At 39.4% G+C, this 21,151-nt stretch overlaps 1 protein-coding gene across 2 annotated transcripts; it reads right to left on the reverse strand.

Moving 5' to 3' along the window:
- Positions 1-582: 582 nt before the first annotated feature.
- Positions 583-21,118, reverse strand: LOC108440705. Of its 2 annotated transcripts, XM_017719727.2 has the most exons (20): positions 20,748-21,117; positions 19,703-20,047; positions 14,443-14,790; positions 12,894-12,995; positions 12,722-12,808; positions 12,525-12,617; positions 11,448-11,522; positions 10,895-10,996; positions 10,674-10,775; positions 8,588-8,686; positions 8,141-8,242; positions 6,598-6,717; positions 4,801-4,893; positions 4,356-4,439; positions 4,174-4,266; positions 3,633-3,731; positions 2,694-2,712; positions 2,433-2,475; positions 1,646-1,705; positions 583-1,462 (listed from the first exon to the last, which is right to left on the reverse strand). In XM_017719727.2, the coding sequence occupies exons 1-20, from the start codon at positions 20,815-20,817 to the stop codon at positions 1,445-1,447; spliced, it is 2,154 nt and encodes a 717-aa protein (XP_017575216.1). In that variant the 5' UTR covers positions 20,818-21,117; the 3' UTR covers positions 583-1,444. The 2 variants fall into 2 exon arrangements, with proteins under 2 accessions (XP_017575216.1, XP_017575218.1); XM_017719729.2 differs by lacking the exons at positions 10,674-10,775; positions 10,895-10,996; positions 11,448-11,522 and having other exon boundaries at positions 20,748-21,118.
- Between the last annotated feature and the right edge of the window lie 33 nt (positions 21,119-21,151).

The following is a 21,151-nucleotide window of genomic DNA, read 5'->3' on the forward strand; positions in this document are numbered from 1 at the left end:
TACAGAGATTAATGCTGACTCTGAGTTCTAAGTTCTCCTGTACATGGTGATGTTCTACTGGCTTTCCATTGATATTCAGTGTATAATGCACAATAATGAGCCACACCATTACATATTTTGGAAAAAATTCATTTCAGCAAATGAAACTGTGTTCTGTTCTACACTTCAAAATGTGGGAGTTCAAGCTGAGTAAAAAGTTATTCTTTATTGAACTTACAACATAAGAGCAAACAGCACAAGCACCTGGCACTCAGTCAAAGGACAGTGATAGTGCCATGATAACCAGAAACCCTAGAGATGGTTGTGTGTGAAAATCCCAGTAGATCAGCAGTTTCTGAAATACTCAGACCAGCTCGTCTGGCACCAACAACCACGCCACGTTCAAAGTCCCTTAAATCCCCTTTCTTCCCCGTTCTGATGCTCGGCCTGCACTTCAGCAAGTCGTCTTGACCACCTCTACATGCCTAAATGCATTGAGTTGCAGCCGTGTGATTGGCTGATTAGCTATTTGTGTTAACAACCTAATAAAGTGGCTGGTGAGTGTATATTTGTGAATTTGCCCATAAAAGAATAACACAGTAGCATTTTTTTCAGGTTTTATTTACAAAACTATGAAACCATGACACAGAAAGAAAATTTTAGTGCAAGACCCTTTGACCTAAAATACAAAGTACCTTAAGTTTTCACTTGGCCAATGTCCCTCTGTGTTTTTCTGGAAAACTGCTAATTACATTCTCCTGGCAGTTTCTGTCCATTGTTGCAAGGGCTCTTTGCAAACATACACAAGGAGTGTGTTTTTTGCTTTTTTTACACAGTAAAAATCTGCATTATAACGTCAAAATGACTCTCGTCTTCTGAATCACATGATTTGACTGATCTATGACTTTGACTATTCCAGGACTGGCTGTAGACTTACTGGAGGCACTGACTGAGAAGAGGAAGGTAGCAAGTCTAGAGATCATTTTGAATGATTTTGCTCAAATCCTCCAAGGAGTGAAATCCAAGAGTAGCTTTAGCCATCGTCGCATTCCTCAGAAGTTCTCTAGGATGGAGTTAACTGCCATCAGACCCCACAAAGTTTTCTGCCAGCATCTCATTCAAAGCCTCTCAGAATAAGAAATAATGCTTTGTTTTTTTTGTTTACTTGTCCACCGTTACCAAGAAAACCACCTCAAGTACTGACTTCTTTCTGTGAGGTCATTTCTTGTGCATATGCATGAGAGAAACATTGAATTGAATTTAAAGACCAGAAAAAAAAGCAACGGAATGCAGAATCTGTTATCGGTGCTGAGCCACTACCAGACAATCCAAAGTGAATATCAGGCATCTTTTCAAATAATCTCTGTATTTAACTTCTTGTGACTTTATCCAGGTTCTCGATGTTTCTAGGGATGGTGAACATCTGCTGATACTTGCTCCTTACACTTGTGAAATCAGTGCCCATTCAAGGTGACGGATCATCCTGTGGAATAAATTTCACATTTTCAGAAACAACAGCAAAGAAACTGCAGCATCTAAGGAAATAACACAGTGTCACCATTACATGTACGATACACTTCTCAAAGACATGTTGGGAACAAAAACAGTGTTTATGGGTGTAATTAAGTCAAAATGAGATGTATAATGCATATTATCAAGTGATCACCTCAGAGGGGTCAGAAGGTTTCGGCACAGAGGGAGACAGAGCCACCATCGCTTGAGGATCCTGTGTGAAGAAACAAACTATGGGTTGACAGGTGACGTCATGGTGCAAGTCATGTAAGCAAATGAACTTTCTTATGTACGCTCTGAACATACATACATATATATATATAATACAGAGTATGTGGTATTATATGTCACAACAACAACAACAACAACAACAACAACAACAATAACAATAATAATAATAATTTTTCAATTTAATTCAGTACATTTTGACAAAAGCCAGGTTTACTGGAGGTTGTACTTTTATGTTGATGAAAGAAGTATTTTATCTTTTCTATTTTTGTAAAATGTTTAATTGATCTTTTCCCAAATTTTTTGTTCATGTATGAATTTATTAAAAAGTATCTATTTTAATGGACTTTGCATACTTCCTGTATACAGTATATAAAAGAGTATATAAAACAGAGTTTGCAAAAATCTATTTCTAGATCTTCCCTACACACACACACACACACACACACACACACACACACACACACACACACACGTATATACATATATTGAAAACGTTGAAAGATGTGAACAACAAAACAAGTCTATTATTATATAACTATTATAACTATTATAACTTTTCAGTGTTGTAAAGATTTTTTTTCCATTTTTTACAGCTTTCTAAGAGTTATAGCATCATAACAGAATCATTTTATAGATTTACCTGCAACCCACAAGCCAAAACTGATGTTCACGCATGAACAAGGACAGCATTTTAAAACAGTGCATCATACCTGAGCTCCTGCTTCCCTTTGATCCTCAAAGTTTTGCTTTATTCTGTAGTGAAAAATGACAATGAAGCATAATGTAATGAGCTTTTATGATTTTATTTAGTGGTTTATTGATTTAGTGTTCAGGTGTGCATTCAGTCAGCAGTTCAGATTTTTTGTCCGTGTGCTCTCTAACCTCTTTAGGGCAGGGAGCAGGCTTATGGGTAAAAAATCACAGTTTTTTTCCTCTCTGACAACAGAATTGACCTTACTAAATGACCTTACCTGTGTCTTGTTCCCATCCCTGTATCACATAAGACAGAGTCGGTTAGATTACAGTAAAGAGCCAATTACAATATATTACTAACAAGAACAAGCCACAATACTAGAGAACGCTTATAGGAATGTTTTATATACACGCATAAATGTACTGAATATGTGCACCTTTCACTCACTGGCCAGTTAATGAGCTCTTACCTTATAGCTCCACTTTATAGGTGTACAATTATAGACTGTAGACCACTGTCACTAAGCTCAGTCCTCTTTAGTCAGCTTCTGACCACAGAAATGCTGTTGTCCAGATATTATTTAGGTGGTGATACATTCTCAGCACAGCAGTCACATTGACATTGTATAATATATGGTGCTGGTAGGAGTGTACCAGACACAGCAATGATGCTGGGGTCAGTATTAAGAGAGGACCATCAACAAGTATCCAGCCAGCAGTAGAACATTTGTATACATAAGACAATTGTTCATTTTTAGTATCCATAAACTTCTGAAATCTTTGTTTTTAAGGGAACTCAAGTTTATTTAGAGGAAGCTTCCCCTTAATTTGAAAAACCAGCATGACTGCTGGTTTTGGTAGCACAAATCTGAGGTGTGATCGCCCTCCTAAGAATCACCTGCCAATTTAATCAGGTCCTCCTGCTCTGCAGTAGAATTGCAAATTGACCCCCAACTGCTAGTTCACTGTACGTATGCAACTGGCTTCATTTGAATGGAGAAACAGAGTAATGCAAAATGTGACTCACTTTACAGAAACACTCAAGAAAAAGGATGAAGTTTCTTATCTTAAAACAACTTAAATAAGTGTAATTTATTACAACATTACTCAAGCAACTGCAATGCACAACTTTACTGTTTTCTCTAAAAGTCTATCAGCAATGCAAAGTATTTCCCAGAACATCTTTAGTCTAAAAGTAAATGTTTGAAGTTACTCACAGAAATGATAGATTTGCAAAGCAAGCCATGCAGAGACAAAGATCGTTTCAAATGGTACGACAATCACACGTAGGTCTTGTAAAGTCGGTGCTCCTTTGTCTAGATGTCAACAAAAGTAAACAAAGCTAAGCAAAAATCAGAGCTCACCAGTCACATATTACTGTTGTAATCAAAGTAGCCATTAAGTACAAGTTTATTCACTGTTTTCAGCATGCTCCCTGCTTCTCCATAACCAAGTAATCCCAATCACAGTGATCTTGATGTCTGGACTATGGGGTGGTCAGTCTAATGTCCTAAAATCACCAACCTAGAATTATATTTTCTTCTTGTCTATTTCTTTTTGTCAGGAACAGCTTCTTGGCAGCTACACATCCTTACACAGCAACTACATTGATTTCCAAAACTTTTCAGTGAATTTTCCGGACTTTTTCCTTCATTGTGCAAGTGGATTTACTTACATGTAATCTCCTCAGAAATATCTCTGGAGAGATGAATAACTTGTACTTAATAACCATTTTTGTCCATACAGTATGAAGGTTACCTGCTTTCAGGCTCAGTTCTGTGATTAGAGTGATAGAATTTACAATATTCAGTCCTACGGCTCCAAACATGTAGATCAGAATGTGAGGAAGATCTGCAATTCAATTTTCAAAGTTAATCATGGACATTCCTCCTCCAACGAGCAAAGCACCGTGTTTTAAAGAAACGTCCGATTAGACTAACCAGGCAAATGTTTTGGATGTTTGAAGAGGGATATTGTTGACAGGACATGGAGGAATGCAGTCAAAGCCATGTATCCAGCACGATCTGCAATCATCAAAAAAATTTATAAAAAATGAATAAATAAATGACCTAAAATAAAAATCCTTTTCATTTTCAAAGTCTTTAGACTTTTCCTAATGTTTGAAATGAAAAACGTAAACAAATGCATGCAAACTACATAAAGATGCAACAGTCAAACACCAAACAAGTGAAGATACTGTAGTCACGCAACGTTGCTCTGATGTTTCAAAATTACTGACAAAGATTTCATTTAACATGAAAAGCAGAATTAGATTCATCATTTTTAGTGCTAAGCAACTTAAAACAAATGAAGTTAGGTTGAGTGTAATGTGTAGAGTTAAGGGGGGGGGGGTCATAAAGAAACTGCATTGTTTTTTTTTTTTACCTTTGTCATTTTCCATGTGAAGGTTTACATAATAAACACACAGAACGCCAAATGTAATGATTAGAGCTGCAGTAATCACAGTGCAACACACATCTGAAAAAAGAAATGCATTAGAGCATCAATAAAAACATCAGGCCCGTAAAACACAACATTTCTATCATGAAAATAAATAAATAAATAAACAACAATGAAAAGCCCATCTGTCTTTTTTTTTAATCTGTTAATGAAGCATAACTGCCCTTTTTAAGGAATTGAAGAAGAGAAAGCAGATTTTTCAAATTGCATCAACTCATGGTGCAGCTTTAGACGTTCTATATATACAGAAATATGTCATTTATTTGATAGAAATTTAGAAATACCACATTATATCTAAATGATAAAAAAAATAATTTTGCAGAAGTCAGGGGTTGTCAACTGGCACACTATGGTCTGATGCAGACCCAGCAAGATGTTTCAGAGGACCGAACTGGACACTTCAGAAAAATTCTGTAACAAAGCGATTGACATATGTAAAAATATTCATATTTGAACAATATTCATGAACATCAACCAGCGACCAGAGCAGCATCTATAGCAGTCAATCAAACGCATTTGTGTGAATGATTTAAGTCAAAGTATCATTGCAAGTTTGGTTGAATGCCGGTGGTCTGTATCCCTGAAAATGGGACATCCAGCTAAACTATACTTGTCAAACAGCTGGATAAGCTGCAATAGAGCAACTTAGCTGGTTGACCAGCAAAGAGATTGTTTTTGTTTTAGTTTTAGCTGGTCTGCCAGCTTGACCAACTTGACCTGACTAGTTGAGCAATTCTAAGTCAGTTACCTTGGTCATGCTGGAGGTGAGGGTCAGGCTGGTTGACTAACATAGTTTTGCTCGACATGCTGGTCAACCTTTGTAACTAATCTACCAGCTCAACAAGCCACAATTTCTAAGCTGGTCTTTGAGGGTCTAGTAGTTGGCAAGCTTGACATCCAACTAGACTAAAAGAAAGCACATCCTATACTGGTCAACCAGCTGGTTAAGCTGGACTAGGCATCATGATGGGGGCTCAACTTGGTAAGTTTGGTTGGCCAGCTAAAATGAAAACATTCCTTGTGCTAGTCAACAAGCTATTTTGATCTACTGCTTCCTTATTCATTGCAAACTTGTTAAATATTCTTAGTCAGAGATGAAGGCACTTAAAGAAAAATAGGAATTCAGGTTTAGTACAGAATTAGTGTTTCTTTTCAGTTAAAGTGTTTGTTAGATACTATGATATGTATGATTAGTTCATTCTATTAGGTTTATGTAGAGTACAAATGATTTTTTGTACATATTTCATGAAGTGAAATTGGATTTTTGTTACATCGAAAATTATTTAAAATGGGCTCTTTAGGCAGCGTAGTTTCCTTAGGCAGACTTGGGAAAAAAAGAAGGTGGGAAATGAATAGTATGTTTTGATATTTTTTATATTAAAAATATCTACATTTAGCTAATTTATTCCAAAAAGCAAGACAAACAAGATATATATATATATATATATATATATATATATATATATAGAGAGAGAGAGAGAGAGAGAGAGAGACCCTTTTTTAATATATATAATATATAGACCCTTTTATAAAACTTTCACTCTTCTGGCCCGATTTTATTTGCTTTAGATTATGGGAAATACAGTTACTAATTAAATTTCATGAATAAGAGAAGAAAGCTTCAAAATTATCTTGCAATGAAAAGAGGACAAAGCAAATAAGTCAATAGCATTAGTGTTGTGCACTATAAAAAACACAAAATTATGAGAGAATCATACTTACATCCTATTCCTCTCTTTACAAAGTGGCATCTTTGTTTTTGACATCTATTACAGCGCAACAGGAAAATCATTGATAGCCATGCAACAGCATGTATTACAGCCTCAAGCGGAAGATACCAAGCTGAAAATTAGAACCATTAAAACATGTTAGATGAAAAAAGTCATATACACTAAACACATGGATATTAAAGGGAATTCCATCAATTTTAAAAAAAAGATCTACATAACTCAACACTACAAAGAAAATCTTGGTTGGTAAGTTTCTCTAGAATGCTGGTTTACAGTTCACATCAAACCACTCCGAATGATTTTGCCCACATTTTAACTATTGAATTATGCAGATTTTGAAATAGCAGCAGCATTTTCTATTAAATGGGCAGCCAAACACTTAAAACTAACCTCACAACTCAGATTTCTTTACAGTGGTGGTGATAGGAACCAGGGGATGTGACATCCATAACCAAACATAGCAATTTCCAACCAAATATAGCCATTTGATTTACTATCCAAAACCACCAAAGAACCTACACATGTTTACGTGTAATGTTGATTATGGTAAAAAATGTGAAAAACCTGAAGGAAAAAAAATGTTTATACCTGTTTATTCTTTTTTTTTGATCAATTATTTATTTATTTTCATTATTTTCCACCTATAAGCAATAACATACATTACAGTATAAAATCAAGAATGGGGGTGATTGTGTACACCTCCCATGAACTCCCATACCTGTTTATTCTAATAGGATTTATTCACTATAAAATCACATTTGCCAATGTTGATTGAAGTTTGATAAAGTAGCCTTACTGACAGAGATGTCTATTGGAATAAGCATTTATAAACATTTATGTTGGATTATGATATTGTTATGATAAGATTATACATGAGTCATGTAATATCATCAAAGGCACCATACAGTAAATTGATACCGAAAATTCTGACTCTACATCTGATCACTTTTGAATTTTTTAGTTAACAGGGCATTTGAGTTTACCCAGTTCAAACTATGTAGTTTAATCAAAAGTTCTGCTCAATCTCATTTCTTTTCTAGTTCTGTATTTCAGTTGGCTGGACAATACAGAATTTACTCATTTTCTTTACCCACTAGCTGTTTCTTTCCATCAGACATTCTCTCCTCTTTTGCTTCTAGATATGAGATCTATGGGGTTTAAACTTACAATCTCCTGAAGTTGGAGATACGTAACCATGCTTTATTTTAAAGCTACCTTGGGGAACTCCCAAGTGGTACAGTGGACTAATGCATCAACCACAACAAGAGATGGACATCCAAGTGGAGAAAATCTCTTGTGAAATTGTGTAATTGGGTCCCATCTATTGGAAAAAGATTAGTAAAAACAAATTTACCTATCTAAGAACTAAGAAATGAGATTTAAGAAAACCTTTGACTAAACTAAGAAACATAAGTTAGATGAAATCGTGACTGTCCTCCGATTAAGTTAACTCAAGAAAAGCAGTGTAATTAGTTATCTCTTAATTTTAAGCTGAGCTCACTTTTCATTTTTAACAGTGATGTTGAAATACTTACCTGTAGTAAAATTATTTGTGGAGATACCGATGAGAATATAAACACTGAGCTCAGCCAGGTTGAATATTGTCAGAATAGTAGATGATAGAACAATATGGAGACCTATGAAATGAAACAAAACAGTGGTATCATTTATAGACAATGCCCTTTTAATCTGTAATTAATGTAGGTTTAAGTTCAGAAGGTGGGGAAGTTAATGAATGAATAAAACCTAAATTTAATAGCTAGATCCCATTGACAAGTGCAAATTTTTATTAGATACTTTTATAGCTTAATAATAACTCAGATGGCATTGTAATCAATGTAATTACTGAGTAATAAACCTTGTAATAATGTAATAGGTCTACGGTTTAAGGAGTAAAATCTTTTGTAAAGCAATTTTGCATCAACTCATGGTGCAGCTGTAGATGTTCTATATATACAGTAAATAATCAGTTAGCTACTTACATCTAAAGGGTTTTCCCTGAAAGTAGTGCCTTTGCAGAGTGAGGACCATCATAATTCCTATGATAATCGGAACCAGTATTGAAGGAATCAGAAAACTCTCTGAAATTTCCACAGACATATGTATGGATTTAATGGAGAAAACAAAGTAACTCAAGATGACACTATCAATAGTGCTGTACTGGTGTAGTTCACATTTGTTGAAGAAAATGAAAAAAAGAAAAAGAATTTTGACATAGTTTCTTCTCAGTAGAAGCATTTTTAGCAAGATAAGACATAGATTACTTGAAATTAAAACAGCATTATGCAACACATCACCTTAAAATAACAGCTTCAAAGTCATTTTGATGATAGACAGACTTATAGTAGAGAGAATGGCATCTTTGTCATTTGCTACTCGGAGCTGGAAATATCTGCTATAGTGTTATGAAACTTTGGAGGAGTAGCACAAGATATCTTGTAAGAATGGCGTAACACTTTATGGCACAACACTCCAACAACTATGGCTCCTCAGCTCGCTATAAGGAGAAGCTAGCTCAGTATTCCAAGCATTGACGTCATGGCAGAGGTTATGAAGAGAAAACATTGTCAGAAGAAGAGAGGAAAAGAAAGAGAGAGAGAGAGAGAGATTGAGCAAGAGGAAACCTCAGAATGGCTTTTATTTGTTGCTAAGTGGTAAAAGAGATAAAAGAATGTAAGATGGTCTCACTGTAGCCTCTGACCTTGTCTGTGTCATTCCTGTCTTACAGAGTTTGGAGCTAAACCTTAAGAATTTGCAACCTCCTTTGATTAAATCCACTGATTTTCTTTTTCTTCTGATGTTGTCTTCGCTAGTGTTTTGCCAAATTCTGACTCCTCAGCAGAACTCAACTCCCCATATACATGCATCATACAGGAAGACGAACACTACAGATTACATGCCGCAAAGGCAGGGGGAACAAAAGAGCCCCAAAAAAATCAATTCTTATATAATTCTGTTTAATAAAACATGTGCATGAACACAAACCTCCAAAGGAGTGCTTTTCTTTTGAACATATTACTTTATAATTTAATTTCTAGTCCTGGATTTTGACTTCCCCATACAAGTGGTTTATCCTCTATCTAAACTCCTGAGAAAAAAAAAACTTGTACTTAATGGCTATTTTAACTGGAATTTCAATACATGAATTGGGGTCTCTGACCTATGAAAAGTACTTTTTTACACTAAATATAAATATAATATGATAATTTTCTTTCTTGCTTCAGGCGAGGACTGAACAGTTCTGTTGTGTCCTGTTTCAGGACAAGATCCTGTTCATTGGCCATGCCATTTTATGTAAACAGGATGCTCACATATTTCGATAGTCCCTTATTGAATATCTACAGATCCTCAGATTATCAGGAAATTCTCTAGTGAAACTCTTAAAAAGATTAAAACCCTTAAATGGCCTGGTCCCACTGGCAGACGCAGAGATATTACATAGTTACACTGGGTGTCCCAAAAATATTGACATAATTTAGTCTAGTAGTATAATAACATAGACAATTCTCCCTTGAATGATCTCAAATTTGAACAAAATGTCTAAAATCTAACCAAGTTTAATTTTTAATGTTTCTTTTTCAGGTTGAAGAATGACATTTACTAAAAATGAAAAGTTTGTGTGTTAGAATATGCTCGAATACAGTCAGACAAGAGTGTGCAGGGTTCATTTTCGAGAAAATTCAATAAAAATGCACCAACTGGACCTGCGCTGGAGATTGTTACGCAAGACATGTTACAGCGTGTTTGGCAGGAGCTGGAATACCGAACTGATGTGTGTCTTTTCTTGTTTAAATTTCTTTTGCCTAGGACTTGTAGTTAATCACATATTCACATCTCAAATGTCAATTTGGGACACCCTGTATAACCTAAGATTGGGTTAGCCAGTTTGTACTAAAGTCCCTGTAGTTACTGAATAATAAGCCATTGTATGCAGTAAGCTTGGGATGTCAAGGTGTCACAGTTGGTTTTATTCCAAAATGTACAGTAGAGTGCTAGCTTATATTACTTTGTGACATTTTTGTTAATGATGTACTTGTAATTATTTACAGACAAACAAACAATACATACGTTGAAAATGTTCTTTGCTTCGGATGATTAAAATAAAACCCAGCACAGCACCATTGCATATTTGTAGAACCACAGTCGAATGCATTCGGAGAGAACAACCAGCTATAAAAACAATAAAGTGTTATTTCTTATTTATCTTTCATGTTAAGCTTGATGACATAATGTTGCAGGAAAATATGATAGAAAATGAACCAATATGTGATTAAAGAAATGTTTCTTACCTAATACTCCAGCACCAATGGAACACATGCCTTCTAGTACTACCATTACGGTCAATATATGTTCACTTCCTGTTTGTATTTGGCGAATGCTTTGTGAAAAAACTAAAAAAACAAAAAAACTAGTTTTATAATAAAAAACAGTATGTACTTATTGTTGTTATTTATTTCTGAATTTTATGGAATAAATTATTCACAATCATAGGGATGTCTCAGAACAAATGACACATGGACCAATCACAGTCAGGGGGAGGTCTATATACATATATGGATATTGTAATATCCCGGCCTCCTGCTAGGCCACCTCCAAGCACTAGGAGGAATCAGAGGATTGGGACGAGCTGATTGAGGCTGATTACATACCCAGCTGTCATTGTGTCTTAAGATGTCTACATCTAGAGATCTCTACATCCATCCTCTACTTAAGGAGAGCTATCCCACAGCTCATTGCTCAGTCTTGGGTTTATGCTGACATGTGCATGTCTCTCTTTTTGAGTCTGTATTTCAATTCTTCCTGATACACTTACTTCAAAATAATATTTTATGTTTTACTTACTTGAACATGCAGTGATAGTTATAATTGAGTGGTACACTGGAACAACCAAAGCCTTCACTGTTGTTGCCAAGCGCTCTGTGGATTACATTTACTTAGCTATGATAACATGAGGTAACTATATATATATTTAACATTGATTTACAAAGAGTACAAAGAGATCCATAGGCTACATTCATAAGCATTCATACAACACTTTCTGGTTTGATTACAGTTTTTTTTTTCCTTTTGGATTTTTTCCAAATTGTCTTCACAATTTATACATATCCAATTCCACCCACTAGTTATGATTCCCTAGTTAGCCCATACCACCAGCACTAAGGGTGAAAGCTAGCACAGGCTTCCCTCTGAGATCTATGAAGTGCCATTGCATCTTTTCGAACTGCTGCTAACACAGCCTCATTGGACGGCCAAACGTGCTTGAATGAAAGCACCAACTGCCTGTGCTGTCTAGCATCACAATGGGTTATGGTGGGAGATTGAAGGCCATTCTACCCACCCAGAAAGAGTGAGGCCAATTGCGTTGTCTTGGACTACGGATGGCTGTAGCATCACCAGAGGTCGAATTCACAGCCTCCTGAATTTAGGGCCAATGCTTTAAACTGTGTGCTTGGATCAGCTGCCTTCTGTTTTTAGAGTCTGCTGGCAAAACAATGCAGTTTATCAAGAGAACCTGAGAAGCAGGTTACACTGGGATCAGTGTTGCAATTTCCTGATATTAGGGCCAACACTTGTTTCACAACTCAGAAGCTGACCTGAATTTTCTTTTTTATCTTGAGTTGAGTTACACCTGTATAGAATGTGTTGGTGGGGAAAATTTCAGTTGTCTCTTCATTAGCAAACCTTTTGCAATAATTTAGTATTTTGTTTCAAGCTTGTTGATGCCTCTCTTAAAACTCGAGCAACCTTTAAAACTGTGTGATTCATGATGGCACAGTTCGTAGGCAGTCCTGTAGATAGTTTGCAATATGTGATTGCATTGTGAGTGCATATTGCAATCACAATAAGGTACATCCTGCTTGGGTCTGCATCTGTAAGCAGCCTAAGACTAACCGATGAAACGTTTCTGCAAAGACTTACTAGGAAATCGGTCAAGATGGGGAAAGGTCTTCATCAGCATAAGGGGCCGTAAGATACTGACTGTTGAACAAGTCACAATCTCAATCAGAGACCCTGTAGGGAATTAGAATAAGTCAGTGTCAATCACTGGCGCTGCACAGATTGCATAGATATTTGCAAAGCTGTTAGAAAAAAGGAAGAAAATAAATAAAACTTACCGTCTGTTGACCATAAGATGAAAGCAACAAATATGCAGATGTTTGGACAGAGGATCAGTGAAGCGTGCATAACTTTTCCACTAGTAGCTAAAGACAAAGTAAGGGTCTTGATATTTATAATATTGATGAATATCATATGAATGTATTATGTGGACAATGTCTGATGAAATACCTTTATTTTTCAACAGGATGAAAACAGGAACACAAAGTCCCACTGAAAGCTGCAGTGCAATAAAGCACAGCACCAAGATCAATATTTGGCTCGTGGAGAAACCTGTAGAATGCACAGGTGCATGCACAGGTATTAATAAAAATTAAGTATTGAAAAAGTTTTATTAAGTCTTTAACAACACATTTATCTTGTGATTTTCCATCCCACAAAGCACTAATTTTTGGTGCAAGGACTAGAGTAAAATAACTACTGTTTACTTTTATTTGTGTATTATACACCATAATCTTTTACATATTTCAGATGTTCATTAGTATGCCTTTATTAAGCCTTATTAAGATGAGTGTAAGAAATAAGAACCATTTACAGACCCTGATATCTTTTTGCTCCAGTCATAACATAAACAGCAGACTTTAAAAATAGGTCATCCTATCATTAAAGCCCCTCCACTGAGCCCCTAGACCATGATGATCGCTGCCCTAGATGCTGATCGATGAAGAGTGTCATTTGTGCCCGAGGCCATCAGGCTGATCAATAATCAATCAGCTGTGTATTATATATATTTTTTATTTTATCTATGAATGTCTTTAGTCACCTCTCTATGTCATTTAGTCATCTATCTATGTTATATGTTTGTGTCATGTATAAATGGCTAGTTATGAATTTCCCTTTGGGGACAAATAAGATTTATTGAACTTAATTCAGTGTAATTGCTGGCCACAAACATGAGGCCAGTAGCTGTGAGATTATTATGACAGTGATAATGAAGGTGAAGTATTTTCCAAAACAGATTGATTTGCAAATTATATATTATAATCTTGTGCACAACACTTTCCCGAGCAATAGTTTTATATTGAATGTGTTTATTAATGAACTCTTATGATTGTACCCTTAAGCTAATTACTAGTTATTAAGTTATTAAGCAATAGCTACTATGAATTAACCCTTTCTTAGAAGTACAGGCTAACTGGAAATCTAAGGTTTCACTTTAGAGAGGTCAGTTTATATTTAGATTTAATTGGTGATTTGCTGTTCAATTACTGATAAAAATCAAAAGGAAACACCAACCTATTGTATTTAAAAAAGGAAAAAAAGCCATTCTGATGGAAAGCATTGCAATAACTAACTTATTAGGTATTTCATGGTAGCATAGATTCCATACAGACCCAACACTCAGCTATGAAATACACATAAATAGGATGTGTAATCAGATGCGTAACTCACTTAACTTGGTGCTTAACAAAGTAATAATAAGCAGCCAGTTAATATGCAGTTATTTGTTGACAAATAAAATGTGCAAAATATTACTATGTTTAGTATACAAATAAAAGTGCTCGGGGAAATGCTTCGTTTATCCTAGACATTCTTCAATAATGCAGTAATGAGGAGACTTTTAACTGCTAACTACTAGATAGTTGGGGCCTAATAAGAGTTTTTAATGTACCCGACATTGAAATGTTACCTAATTATTTTAGCAAGTGCAATAACATCAGCACTAAAATACAAATGAAATGCAAAAACAAACATCTAAAAAAAGAATTTCTATTCTTACCTAGTTTCTGCAGAACCACAGTAGTATGTGCTGACCAGTCACTAGTGTGGACCTCACATATGAACTCTCCTTTATCCTCCAGCTTCACATTCTTTACCTTCAGCGAGAAGTTACCTTTGGGGATTTCAGGGATAAAGAGCTCGGCTCTTTCCTGATAACTTTCATGAGAAAGGAAGACCTCATTGTCTTGAAAGAACAGGATAAGGTCGTCTTGGTCTTGACTTCTCTTTTTCCAGGACACTTCTTCAATCATGTGGGCTGGTAAATTAGAGTCTACAGAACAGTTCAGTATTACCTCCTCACCCACCGAGGCAAAGATAGCATGGTCGGCCCCTTTAACCAGATCCTCTGGAAAAACCAGGCATTTACAATTTAGATAATAGGTAGACTTTCAATGGTGTATTTGCATCAGTAGCATAAGGATTCCTGAGATTCTTCTCATGCTTTCTTAATAATCTCTAACACTACAAGTGTCCCAAAATGAGTCCATAGTTGAATGAAACATCCTTTATCTGTTTTCCTTGGTTTTGCCTGACCTGTAGCTCATAACCTCATTAAATATAAGGGCAGAGCTGACCACTTTGTGGATCTATATAGCTACCAGGTCTAATAGAGTCTGGCTGCAGACATGCACTCTCAGCCAGATGCCCTCTCAGCCCCAGTGACATCACACGCACATGCACTTTCTGCCACAATAGCAGAAGCAGCCCAATGGCACAGTAACTTTTGCTGCTGCTGCTGCTTAGCGATTTCATCACTCAATCTGTTTTTTGTCCATAACACAGCTAGAGAGTTACATTTAATGTACCTCTTTGTTGAAAAAAAAAATTCTTATAACCCATCAAAAGTCTTTTGGTTCCTGATGGTCCTCAGTAGTTGCTAATGGTATTAGTGATATCCTGATGGGTTGATGTTACAGTGCAAAGTGGCCTCTAATGGCAACCATCAAGTCAATTCCCGTTATGAAGCAAAAGCATCGTTTTATTCCTATTGGCCCTGCAAACACAGCTATGTTGTGACAATGTACTGTTTTGGTGCCCATAACATTGTCTGCTTGGTGCTCTCTACATTGTCACAATGTTGAAATGTAATTCCTTGTAAATGTAAAGTCATGACAACTTTCTAGGAGGTTGTGACCACTTTGACGAGACAGCAATCGGTACTACGTTGACTGTATGTTGTCACAACCTCCTAGATTCCTTAATAAGTTGTATTTTAATCATTTTTAATTTTAATAAAATATTAGTTTTTTATAACTGATTCTAACCAATTCATGGCTTTCATGAGTTTCAGTAGTCTTTTTGTTTTTTTACCAATTAAACCAACCTTCATGTCAGACTGTCCTGGTTTTACTATGAAAGGCCATCCATCTAAGCCAATTCTCCCTCAGGGTTGCAGGGGGGTGCTGGAGCCTAGCCCAGCGGTCATAAGGCAGGATACACCCTGGACAGGTCGCCAGTCCATCGCAGGGCGGACAGACAGACACAGACAGTCACTCACACCCAGGGGCAATGTAGCATGTCCAATTGGCCTGACTTTGGACTGTGGGAGGAAACCCACACAGACACATGCAAACTCCACACAGAGAGGACCCCGGTCACCCCGCCGGGGAATCGAACCCAGGCCCTCCTCGCTGTGAGATGATAACGCTACCCACCACGGCACCGTGCCAACATTTATATACAATCAGTGGAATTCTTCTTGCCCAGCAGTACGTGGTTTGCTGTTTTTTTTGTTGTGGCACAGCGTGTACTGACCTCATCAAAAGGTTGCCGTTGCATGTCATGGCTGAGAGTGCATGTCTGCAGCCAGACCTTTCTTACCATCCATCCATCCATCCATCCATCCATCCATCCATCCATTATCTTCCGCTTCTCCGGGGCAGCCTCCTAAGCAATGAAGCCCAGACCTCCCTTTCCCCAGCCACTTCCACCAGCTCTCCAAGGGGGATTCCGAGGCGCTCCCAGGCCAGCTGGGCGATATAGTCGCGCCAGCGTGTCCTGGGTCTTCCCCGGGGTCTCCTCCCAGGTGGACTCGCCTGTGACACCTCCCGAGGGAGGCGTCCAGGAGGCATCCTAACCAGATGCCCGAACCACCTCAGCTGGCTCCTCTCGACGTGAAGAAGCAGCGGCTCTACTCCGAGTCCCTCCCGGATGTCCGAACTTCTCACCCTATCTCTAAGGGAGAGTCCAGACACCCTGCGGAGGAAACTCATTTCGGCCGCTTGTATTCGCGATCTTATTCTTTCGGTCATTACCCAAAGCTCATGACCATAGGTGAGGGTGGGAACGTAGATCGACCGGTAAATCGAGAGCCTTGCCTTATGGCTCAGCTCTTTCTTTACCACAACAGACCGGTAAAGAGCCCGCATCACTGCTGACCCAGCACCAATCCGCCTGTCAATCTCCCGCTCCCTTGTACCATCACTCGTGAACAAGACCCCGAGATACTTGAACTCCTCCACTTGAGGCAAGAGCTCATCCCCGACCCAGAGAGGGCTCTCCACCCTTTTCCGCCTGAGAACCATGGTCTCGGATTTAGAGGTACTGATTCTCATCCCAGCCGCTTCACACTCGGCTGCAAACCGATCCAGCGAAAGCTGAAGTTCGCTGCCTGATGTCCCCAATAGGACCACATCATCTGCAAACAGCAGCGATGTGACCCTGAGGTCACCAAAACGGACACCCTCCATCCCTTGACTGCGCCTAGAAATTCTATCCATAAAAATTATTAATAGAATCGGTGACAATGGGCAGCCCTGACGGAGTCCAACTCTCACTGGGAACGAGTCTGACTTACTGCCGGCCATGCGAACCAAACTCCTGCTTTGTTTGTACAGGGCCTGAATGGCTCGTAGCAAAGAGCCATGTACTCCGTACTCCCGAAGCACCTCCCACAGAATACCCCGGGGAACACAGTCGAATGCCTTCTCCAGATCCACAAAGCACATGTGGACTGGTTGGGCAAACTCCCATGAACCCTCCAGAATCCTGGAGAGGGTGAAGAGTTGGTCCAGTGTTCCACGACCAGGGCGGAACCCGCACTGTTCCTCCTGGATCCGAGGTTCGACTATAAGCCGGACTCTCTTCTCCAGTACCCCTGCATAGACCTTGCCAGAGAGGATGAGGAGTGTGATTCCCCTGTAGTTGGAACACACCCTCCGGTCCGCCTTTTTTAAAAAGAGGCACCACCACCCCAGTCTGCCAATCCAGTGGCACCGCCCCCGATGTCCACGCAATGTTGAAAAGGCGTGTCAGCCAAGACAGCCCCACAACATCCAGAGCCTTGAGGAACTCAGGGCGGATCTCATCCACCCCTGGAGCCTTGCCACCAAGGAGCTTCTTAACTACCTTAGCGACTTCAGCCTCAGTAATGGACAAGCCTATTCCCATGTCCCCAGACTCAGCCTCCTCACTGGAGAACGTGTCGGTGGGATTGAGAAGGTCCTCAAAGTATTCCTTCCACCGCCCAATGACGTCTTCAGGCGAAGTCAGCAGCACACCATCTCCACTATATACAGGGCTAGTGGCACACTGCTTTCCCCTTCTGAGTCGCCTGACGGTTTGCCAGAATCTTTTCGGAGCCGACTTAAAGTCACTTTCCAAGGCCTCACCAAACTCCTCCCATACACGGGTTTTTGCCTTGGTGACAACTGAAGCCGCAGATCGCTTGGCCTGTCGATACCTGCCAGCTGCCTCTGGTGTCCCACAGGCCAACCATGCCCGGTAGGACTCCTTCTTCAGCTTGACGGCATCTCTCACCTGGGGTGTCCACCACCGGGTTCGAGGATTACCGCCCCGACAGGCACCAACTACCATACGGCCACAGCTACAGTCAGCCGCTTCAGCAATGGAGGAACGGAACATGGCCCATTCTGAGTCAATGTCCCCCACCTCCCCCAATATCTGGTCAAAGTTCTGACGGAGGTGTGAGTTGAAGATCAATCTGACAGGTTCTTCTGCTAGACGTTCCCAGCAAACCCTCACTATGCGTTTGGGCTTGCCTGGTCTGACCGGCATCTTCCCCCACCACCTGATCCAACTCACCACCAGGTGGTGATCAGTTGACAGCTCAGCTCCTCTCTTTACCCGAGTGTCCAAAACACATGGCCGCAAGTCCGATGACACGACTACAAAGTCAATCATTGAACTGCGGCCTAGGGAGTCCTGGTGCCATGTGCACTTATGGACATCCTTGTGTTCAAACATGGTGTTCGTGATGGACAAACTGTGGTTTGCGCAGAAGTCCAAAAACTGAACACCACTCGGGTTCAGATCAGAGAGGCCATTCCTCCCAATCACACCCCTCCAGGTCTCACTGTCATTGCCCACGTGAGCGTTGAAGTCCCCCAGTAGGACAATAGAGTCTCCAGGAGGAGCACTTTCAAGCACCCTTCCCAAGGACTCTAAGAAGGCTGGGTACTCTGAACTGCTGTTCGGTGCATAAGCACAGACAACAGTCAGGACCCGTTCCCCAACCCGAAGGCGTAGGGAAGCTACCCTCTCGTCCACCGGAGAAAACCCCAACATACAGGCACCGAGTCGAGGGGCTCTGAGAAAGCCCACACCTGCCCGCCGCCTCTCACCATGGGCAACTCCAGAAAAGAGTCTCAAGGAGATTGGACCCAGAGCCCAAGCTGTGTGTTGAGGTGAGCCCGACTATATCTAGCCGGTATCTCTCAACCTCGCGCACCAACTCAGGCTCCTTCCCCGCCAGTGAGGTAACGTTCCAAGTTCCAAAAGCCAGTTTCAGCAACCGAGGATCAGAACGCCAAGGCCCACACCTTCGGACACTGCCCGATCCACAACGCACCGAACCCCTACTACTGCCCCTCCCATTGGTGGTGGGTCGATGGGAGGGTGGACTCATGTAACTCCTTCGGGCTGGGCCCGGCCGGGCACCATGAGTAAATGCCCGGCCACCAGACGCTCGCTGGCGAGCCCCTCCCCCAGGCCAGGCTCCAGGGTGGGGCCCGGTAACGCTGTTCTGGGCAGGGTACACAAGTCCCGTTTTTGTGTCTTCATAGGGGTTATTATGGATCACACTTTGTCTGACCTGTCACCTAGGACCAGTTTGCCATGGGAGACCCTACCAGGAGCTTTTGCTCCAGACAACATAGCTCCTAAGATCATTCAAGCACGCAAATCCCTCCACCATGATAAAGTGGTGATCCAAGGAGAGGCCTTTCTTACCAGATCAAGCAAAATCAAGAAAAGAAAGTTTTCTTTCAACTGTTTGGACATGAAGTATGTTTACCCACCAATATCTTTAAGCTCCACCTCAGTTTCACTGGACTCTTGGGTTGTACTGACTTTACACCGGTAAACTCCAGTATCATTTCTGACCACATTGTTGAGCAGGATGGAGAAGTTCCCTTTGGATATCTCATCTGGGAAGAGGTGGACTCTATCCCTAAAGGACTGACTCTGTAGATCAGGTCTGATTTCTCCTTGCTGGAAGAGGATCACCAGAGATTCTGAATCTGCTTTTCTCCATTCCACCTGCAGACCCTCCAGAGGCAGGTGGATCTGAGAAAAGCAGGGAAGTAGGACTGTGTCTCCTAGCTGGGCTACAAGAGGACCAGAGGGGCCTTGGACATGGAGGCCTAGATTAAAAGAAAAAAAAGATTACCTTAATAAGCATTCCTAAAAATTAGAATTGGAGATTTTAGTCTGAACAACTTCAATAAACACTTTTACATGCTACACTAAGAAATATTAGTCCATAAACAACCTTAATAAGCATTTCTATACATTAGAATAGGAGATTTTAGTCCATAAACAACCAGAATAAACACTTCTATTGACTAGAATAGAAGGTTTCAGTCCATAAACAACCTGAATAAACACTCTTGTCCATTAGAATAAAAGATATTGGTTCATAAATAACTTAACAGAATACAATAGGAAATATTAGCTCATAAACCACATACACACTCATATACACTAGAAAAGGATATAGTACATCATAAACAACCTCAATTAATTCTCATATTCACTACAGTAGGATATATTACTCCATAAACTACATAAATAAATGCTCCCGTATGCTAGAATAGTATATGTTAGTTCATAAGCAACCTCATAAATGTTTCTACATACTAGAATAAGACATAGAAGGGCATATTGGACATAAAACACTGTGCAACTAATAATATAGTGACATATAATGATAGCTTCATGTACATTAAACAAAATGACAAAGAAATTTAGGCACATGAAGGTTAAAGTCAATATGATTCTATCTTGGTTACCCAGATGCTGATTACTTCAGCTGTAATAAACGTATATAAAATACATCCTTACCGTTGCATCCAACAGCAAAAAGAAGCACTAAGAACAATGACATGTACATTCCCCATAGAACGTGGAACATGAAAATATAATGAGTTAAAAATAGATGTTAAAAAACAAAACTAATTGACCAGCAAACTTTAATCCACACATCTCACTGTCAACTCTAAACACACTCGAACAATCCCTGTCGTGTAGCCGTTGGAATGCTGTTATGAGGAAAACATTCTTTTAAACTGGTAGGGCAAGAGGAAATGAAGGGACATGCTGATTTAGTTCCTTGTACTATGTTTTTTCAGGAAATACTTCCTCTGTTGTTATCTTATTTCTCTTGACCCTACAGTGGTTCAACAGTTCATTGCATTAACATAAACCATGGTAACACTTTACTTAAATGCTGCTTGTTAGGAAGGGTC

This window comes from Pygocentrus nattereri, chromosome 5, assembly GCF_015220715.1.
Source record: "Pygocentrus nattereri isolate fPygNat1 chromosome 5, fPygNat1.pri, whole genome shotgun sequence".
NCBI classification, from domain to species: Eukaryota; Metazoa; Chordata; class Actinopteri; order Characiformes; family Serrasalmidae; genus Pygocentrus; species Pygocentrus nattereri.